Source organism: Narcine bancroftii, chromosome 2 (genome assembly GCF_036971445.1).
Source record: "Narcine bancroftii isolate sNarBan1 chromosome 2, sNarBan1.hap1, whole genome shotgun sequence".
Lineage (NCBI taxonomy): Eukaryota > Metazoa > Chordata > Chondrichthyes > Torpediniformes > Narcinidae > Narcine > Narcine bancroftii.
The window spans coordinates 94,783,645-94,792,096 of NC_091470.1; the positions used below are offsets into that span (position 1 = coordinate 94,783,645).

Sequence of the window (8,452 nt, forward strand, 5' to 3'; positions counted from 1 at the left end):
CGGACAATAGTAATTGGTTCATGTTGATCTTTCTCTTCACCTTAAGGTCCTCCCATTGCTGCTGCAGTGCGATCGCATTTTGATGACTGTCCAGATACTCATCAACAGTTCTGCTTTCATGGGACATGTCGCTTCTTCGTCCAGGAGTCAGCTCCAGCATGCATGTGAGTCGCTTCCATCAGCCAACCTCTCAAGTTAGTCCGTCAAGATTCAATTTATTGTCGTGTAATAAAAAGTGCCATATTATACGAAATTGCGCTTTGTCTGCTATAAGTCAGACAAATTCACCATCGGCAGAAATTGCCTGAAGCACCTCTTACAGTCTCAGAGAAAGAGAAGCAAAAGGAAGGAAACTGGAGCATGTGGGGAAAGCCCACACTAACATGGAGAGAATGTACAAACTCTTTCGAGACAGCATAGGATTCGAACCCCGGTCCCGATCGCTGGTGCTATAACAACATTGTGCTAGCCGCTAAACCAACCTATAATGCTTCCATAATTATTCATAGTCCCAACACATCCCACATCACAACTAAGAGGAGATTATAGCTCTGTTGGGGCAGTCATATTGTGGGCTTTAGTCTGACAATCAGCTAAGACAGGTGTTTAAGATGTCTTCCCTGACAAGCATTTCAAATCTGGAGACTTATATGGAAGACTGTTCTTTACAGTTAGAGGAAGCTGGGTCTTACCATTTACCTTGTCAATCCAATGTAAAATGTTAGAATTTCACCTACCATTCTTCCAGATGGTATTGAGTAGCAGTCAGTCATTCCGTCTTCTCGTCGGACAACCCATTGGTCACAGGTTTAAGTTGGTAAAACTAAACCACACAGCCCTGAGGGCAAGGATTTTCCTTCCTTGGGGAATTGAGGACAACAGAAAGCACTTCAGATGTGGACTTTCTGAACCCTGCGCGTTTACAGGTGGACTTTCTTACGTGGACTCCAACTCGTTAAGATCATACCATTTATTTCTGGGAAGAAAAATCCCCAGGACACTGATGTACCAACATTTGTTAGAAACTTACCATTTTTTTTAGGTAAAGGGGTGCAACATTTGCCAGTTTCTTAATAATATCTTTACCGTACAGGAAACATTTGTGGGATTAAATTTTGTGTCTAATCCTAATGCTTCAGTCTCACCTACCCCTCAGTGGAAAAGCCTATTTGCATTTGCTGTATCAAAATACCTCATAATTTTGTATACCTCTATCAAATCCCCCCTCATTCTACGATCCTGGGAAGTCCTGGCAGCATCCTAGTAAATCTTCTCTGCACTATTCAATCTTATTGTATATCTTTCCTGTAGTTCGGTGACCAAAACTGCACACACTACTCCAAATTTGGCCTCACCAATGTCTTTTAATGTCACCAACGTCACTGGAAACCAAACAGCTGTCTTAGATCAATTTAGCTGTGAATGAACCAACCCCAGATGAAAGCTGTAGAGAAATGTTTTTCAACCAAACGACTAAGGGTGGAGAACAAGGCTCCACATTTTGGGAGCAGATCACGGAGGACCTTTGATGGAATAGCTTTGGGATTAAGGGACTGAATGAAAGTTAATGGGATAGATGTCAAAGGATGGGACAAATGGTTTCCTGCATTATCTGTTTCTGTGATTCACAAATGGGATCCTTTGCAGCTGTCACCCTGGCTTCATTGGGACACGGTGTGAGCATGCGGACATCCTTGCTGTGGTCGCCATCAGGCAGAAGCAGCAAGCTATCACAACGCTGGTTGTCGCGTCTGTCGTCGTCTCCATACTCCTAACTGCTGGCTGCGTCTTCTTACAGTAAGTTCAGAATCAGAATCAGGATTTATTGTCATGAACAAGAAAGTTTGGTGTTTTGCAGCAGCGACATAGAGCAAACATTCATATTATAAGCACCTTACAACATTACTATAAAAAAAATAACAATAACAGAGCACGAAAAGTCAGGCCGTGTCTGTGGTTCATTGACCATTCAGGAATCTGATGGCAGCGGGGAGGAAGCTGTCCTTGTGCCACTGAGTGCTCATTTTTAGGCTCCTGTGCCCTTCCCCTGAGGGCAGCAGAGTGAAGAGGGCATGGCCTGGGTGGTGGAGGGTATTTGAGGATTGAGGCTGATTTTTTTAAGACACCACCTCGTGTAGATGTCCTCGATGGAGTGACGTTCTACCATGTGTCAATCCCTGTCTGTAACACAGTGGATGAAGGTGGAGATCAAGGTTCAAGATTCAGTTAGAATAAAATCTGGAATGTGCATTTGGATCACGTGAATTGTTTGATTACAAATTTAAAACTGTGGAGCACAGGAGCAAATGAAGAAGAAAACTGTCTCTGTCCCAAACATTGTGAGGCAATTGTTTAACGAGCTTTTGTTAATGATTGGGTTGGGGTTGTTTATTAAGTTATCACAGTGATTTTTGTTTCAAAATGATTTCACTGGCTGCGGAGTGAATTGAGTGGAAAGGAGGGGAAAGGCGCTGCCAAAATGCTGGTCTTTTCTTGGCGATAACCATGTTGTGTGAGGAACAAACATTCACAGACCTCTCTGTTCGATTTCTGACAGCTGCTGCTGGAAACAAAAGAAGTGTGAACTGTGTCGAAGGATGGTCACTGGGCCTGAAGCCAGCCTGCTAAAGATTGGGTCACCAGGCAGCCGGAAAGACACAGGCAAGGATTCAAACTGTGGTTCCCTATCAACTCATACACCCGGTAACAGCAGCAGCTCAGTCCGACAGTCAGACACTTCACCTCATACACCCAGTAACAGCAGCTCCTCAGTCCGACAGTCAGAGTTTTCCACAATCCAGTCTACTCTGGAGATATGACAGAAGATTTTGGTTGACAATTTGTAGTTCTTCTACCTGTTAAACTGCCTGCCCTCTCAGGTGGGCATTTGTGGTAGGATGAAGAGTCCTGGCTATTTTTTTCCCTAGGGTATCACTTCTAAAGCAAACTACAGTAAAACCCCCGGTATTTGGCATCTATGGGGATTTGTCGACACTGGATAAGTGAATCTCTAGTTTCTTGATACTGCCTGTTGCAAGTATTGGTGAACTGGCCAATATTAAACTTCTGTGTTTTTTTACCTATTTATTTTCCACAATTTTTTTTCAACTTTTGCTTGAGGCTGCCGGTTGCTTGAATTCCAGATAATGAGGATTTTACCATAGTGATACAGGTGATTATCTGATCTTGTTGCACATGGAATAGCTGCCATGATGCCTGCATGAGTAACTGCACTTCAAGAGATGACCTGATAGAGAGGCAAAAGTCGAATTTTTTAATCTCCCTTAGGGCTCTGCCCGAGCCTGTGTTCAAATGATCTGTGTTTTGATTTCAGGCGTGTGAGAATTGGTACTTCTGTCCAATTACTGCCTACTTCTGTCGTCTGCATCCCTCCACTGCCAGAACAAAGTTATGGATTCCTGTCGCACCTTGGGTCATTACCACCTCAGGTAGAGGAGCAACTGTTCAGCACAGAAGGAAACGAATCATATTATATGGAAGTTCTATAATTGTTTTGTTTATTCTGTCACCTAATTTATAGAAACATTGGAGATAACATAGTGAAGACCATCTCCTCTTCAAAATGTATAGGTTATAACCAGAAACTATTGATAAATAGCTGTGGGATTGTTTGATTATTTAAGAGTCCAGAGAAAAGAGTTAAAATTATATGTAAAACTATTTAAACATCTTACCTGTGAAAATAAACATTTTTTTTAAGATATGTTTCTGCTGCAATGTGTCCCTTCAATATCACTGGACAACAAATATTTTCAAAAGGTTTTCTTCCTGGAAACACATTGGGGATTACGACAGACAACTTCAAGCTGAACACACAGATAATTTCAGATTTGCTGTATTACATAGGAAGTTGGAGAAACATTAAATTAACTTTTATTAAATTTAGCAGGTTTAATCGCATAATGATGCTGACCCATTGCTTTAGTTCAACTGACCTAAAAATGTTTTGCCACTGATTTTCATTTGCTCTCAGCATCTGATGCCTCTCATGTGGTGTCCAACAATAGTCGGCTGGCATTGATGGATTTCCATAACCCTGAGACTGCTTTTCCATGGTCACAATGTGCTGGTGAAACATTTTACCGTGCAAATAACAAGTCTGCATACATTGTGGTTGAAGTAATAACACAAAATGCTGGAGTAACTCAGCTGGTCAAACAGTTTCCTGTATGTAGCAATGGTAAAAATACATATCCAATGTTTCAGGCTTGAGCCCTTCATCAAGGTATGGAAGAATGTCGGCAGGCATCTGAACAAAAGGGTGGGGGAGGGGGAAGGGGGTCAGGAGATGATAGGTGGAGAAGGGAGGGAGGGGACAGCAATGATCAGAGGGAGGAGGTGGCTGGGTGGGTGGAGGGGGAAGGAAAGGGAGAATTGGAAAAACTGGAAAGGGGAAGGGGAAAGAAAAAGCGAGCAGGTTAGCAGAAAGCAGAGAAGTCGATGTAAATGCCATCCAGTTGAGAGTGCCCAGATGGAAAATCAGGTGTTGTTCCTCCAATTGGGATCAGAGAGGGATAGTACATAAGGCCGTGGACAGGAGTGAATATGGGAGTGCGACTCAGTATTGAAATGGTTGGCCACTAAGAGGTCTCTGTTGGAGCGGAGGGGTTCCAATTTGCAACCTTTCACCATGTTCGTCACTGACTTCACCAAGACCAGCAGGGAAGACGTCCAAGTGCAAATGCAGAAAATCAATTTTCAATGAAATGTTGCACTTCATGTTTTTGTCCGCTTGAAGTAGACTTAAAATATGACAGGAAATCACAAAAATAAGTTATATCTAAAAGAATGTACATAATTGGAAATTTTAAGAAGATATTTATGATCAGCACCCCAAAATCCATAAAATACACTCAAAAGTGGGCAGGAAGCAAAATCTGTGTGGTCCAGTGTATTCACTGAAAAAGAGTGCCCATCAGCTGGGTAGAACTCCTGTTTCTCTTTGAATTCCGGTATCCTATTGAGTTGTAGTTGAATTTGCTGATAATGCCCTTTCAGTCGGTGGATTCCATATCACTCCTGAGTATTTCATTGACAATTTAAACATATTTAGACCTTTTGGACCTTTTGGCCCACAAACCCATGCCGCCCAATTACACCCAATTGATCCACAACCTGGTTCATTTTTAAGGGCGGGAGGAGACCGCAGCATCCATGGAAAACACACGCAGACACGGGGAAAATGTACAAACTCCTTACAGACACTGCGGGATTCGAACCCCAATCACTGGTGCTGTAACAGCGTGGCACTGACTGCTATGTTCACCATGCCGCTCATGAATTTATATTAAATATCGGGTGTTCTAATTACTGAACTTACTTCCAACACAAACAGTTCTTCAAAATGGTGGCCCTGTTATCCCTCACACTGATCCCTGTCCATCCTTTACATAGAAAACAGAACATAGAAGCAAAAGGCCATTTACCCTTCAGGCCTGCTTCAACAATCTGCACGGTCATGGCTAATCATAATGAGTACCCTTTTCCTGCTTCCTCACCAGACCCCGATCCCATTTGCCAATAGGGCTCCATGGAACTGATGAGGTGTTGAAGAAGATGTATGTAGTGCTGGCCTTCACTGGTCAGTGGATTGAATTCAAGAACCACTGGTAATGTTACAGCTCCATAAAACTCTGCTTAGACCACACATGTTCAGATCTGGTCGCCTCATTACAGGAGGAATGTGGAAGCTTTTGAAAGGGTGTAGAAGAGATTTACCAGGAAGCTGCTTGGATTAGAGAACAAGTCCTATGAAGAAAGGTTGTGTGAGTGAGGATTTTTTCTCGTTGGAGTGGCAGAAGGTGAGTGGTGCCTTAATCAGAGGTAAAGATCGGGAGGACAGCCAGCACCTTTTTTTTCAGGGCAGCGATGGCCAATGCCAAAGGACATCTATTTAAGTAGAGTGTGAGGGAAGGTTTGAGGAAGACATCAAAGGACTTTTATTTTTATACAGAGAGTAGTAGGTACCTAGAATGCACAGACAAGAATGGGGTGGAGGCTCGTGCAATAGGGACATTTAATAGATAGGCACAGAGATGTAAGAAAAATAGACAGTTTTGGACTGTGAGTTTGGAAGGGGTTAGATAGGTCTATTTGGGTTGACACAACATCATGGGCCTATTGGCCTGACTGTGCTGCACTGCTATGTGTATGTCCAATTAGATATGGATAGTCTGCAGTAAGTCAAGTGAATGGGCAAGGGTCTGGCAGATGGAATGTTGGTAAATGTGAGGTTATCCACTTTGGAAGGAAAAAAGATTATTATTTAAATGGCATGCAATTGCAGCATGTTGCATGCAGAAGGACCTGGGAATGCTTGTGCATGAACAGTTGAAGGTTGGTTTGCAGGTGCAGTAGACTATCAAGAAGGTAAATAGAATGCTGGCTTTCACTGTCAGAAGGATGGAATTTAGGAGCAGGGAGGTTCTGTTTAAACTGTACAAGGTCCTGGTGGGCCACATCTGGAGTACTGTGTGCAGTTCTCATCTCCTTACTTGAGGAAGGATGCACTGGCTTTACAGATGGTACAGAGGAGGTTCAGCAGGTTGAGGGCAGAGAAATTGAGTCATTTGGGACTGTACTCCCTGGAATTTAGAAGAATGAGAATTTAGAAGAATATAGAAATGTATTAAATTATGAGAGACATAGATAAGACAGGCAGATAAATTGTTTCCATTGGCGGGGGAAGACTATGTAGAAATCCATCCAACCTTGACTTAAATATATTAATTGAGGTCATCTTCACTGCTTCAATGGGCATAGAATTCCATAGATTCACCCCCCCTCCCCCCCCCCAGGAAAAACAGTTCCTCCTCATCTCCGCCCTAAATCTACTCCCTGAATCTTGAGGTTATGTCCCCTAGAGCTGGCCTCCCCCACTCAAGGAAACAACTTACCTACCTTTATCTTATCTATGCCTTTCATAATTCAATCACCCTGAGAATACTCGCTATCTAAATAAGTTCAAATTTATTCTTTTCCACTCCAGTGAGTGTATGGCCAATTCTGCTAAATTTTCGTGGGTAACATTTCATCCCAATGATCCTCACTGAAAGATAAAAACATTGAGAGCAAAAGAGAAATAAAATCCTTCTAGAACTGTCAATTGAAGATAAAAGTTATCTTTCCTCATGCATTGAAAATGGTAATGCTTGTCTTTATATTTGATTTGAAAGCTGAGATGGATGCCCTTTTCACTGATTAGTTGCCTTGATGACTGAACGATCTGATGATGGAACTGGCTCTGCCTTCATTCTTCCACATGAATGCACAGAGAATTTAAATTTGGATATACAGTATGGTAACAGGACATTTCGGCCCACGAAATGCTGCCCAATTACACGCAATTGACCTACACCCTGGTGTATTTTTTGAACATTGGGAGGAAACACACACAGACATGGGGAGAATGTACAATCTCCTTACAGACAGCGTAGGATTTGAACCCGGGTTGCTTGCGCTACGCTAACCATGCCGCCCAATAAAAATGTAAGCTTCTTAAACTCTCTATAAAATGAGTTTGCCCCTAGTTGACAACAGAGTGCTCAATACCAGAGACCAGAGCCAAATAATCATTAAAAAATTATAAACTCAGCAGGTGCTGCAGCTTTTCTGGTGATGTTTCAGGCCTGAGCCCTTCATCAAGGATGGCAAAGATTCAGATTTCAAATTTATTATCACATGGCATCACATACAACCCTGAGATTCCTTTTCCTGCAGGCGAGGCAGAATCACCACTTATTGGTAGTGCAAAAAAAATGGACTCAACGAACATATGTAGACAAATAAAGAAATGTAAACAAACTGACTGTGTAATAGAGATAAAAATAATCATTAAAGTGCCAAAGTGCGAGTCCTTAAATGAGTTCCTGATTGAGCTTGTCGTTGAGGAGTCTGATGGTGGAGGGGGAGCAACTGTTCCTGAACCTGGTGGGGCGAGTCTTGTGGACCCAATACCTCTTTCTTGATGGCAGCAGCGAAAACAGAGCGTGTGCTGGGTGGTGTGGATCCTTGATGATTGCTGCTGCTCTCCGACGGCAGCGTTCCCTGTAGATGTTCTCGATGGTGGGGAGGGTTTTGCCTGCGATGTCCTGGGCTGTGTCCACTACCTTTTGCAGGGCTTTCCGCTCGGGGTATTGGTGTCCCCATCACGCAGCCGGTCAGCACATTTTCCACCACACCTCTGTAGAAATTTGCCCTGGTTTCCGATGTCAAACCAACCCTTTGCAAACGCCTGAGGAAGTAAAGGCTCTGACGTTGTTTCTTCATGATGCCATTAGTGTGTTGGGTCCAGGAAAGCTCCTCTGAGATAATGACTCCCAAGAACTTAAATGTGTTCTCCCTCTCCACCTCTGATGAGTCCAGCACCCAAATAAAATAAAATAATATTATCAAAATCTAAACAAAATAGCCCTCCGTTTTGCTGATACCT

The 8,452-nt window shown here is 42.9% G+C and overlaps 1 protein-coding gene across 3 annotated transcripts in view; it reads left to right on the top strand.

Annotated features, from left to right (window-relative positions):
- The window catches only part of LOC138753909 (protransforming growth factor alpha-like), a 65,107-nt gene extending 61,383 nt beyond the window's left edge, over positions 1–3,724 (top strand). For 2 of the 3 annotated variants that reach the window (XM_069917457.1, XM_069917459.1), the window contains 4 exons: positions 47–164; positions 1,648–1,797; positions 2,558–2,703; positions 3,335–3,724. In XM_069917457.1, coding sequence (XP_069773558.1) covers positions 47–164; positions 1,648–1,797; positions 2,558–2,703; positions 3,335–3,342 — 422 coding nt within the window. In that variant the 3' untranslated portion in view covers positions 3,343–3,724. The remainder of the gene's footprint in view (positions 1–46; positions 165–1,647; positions 1,798–2,557; positions 2,704–3,334) is intronic. The other variant, XM_069917458.1, reaches the window with a different exon arrangement.
- Positions 3,725–8,452: the final 4,728 nt, after the last annotated feature.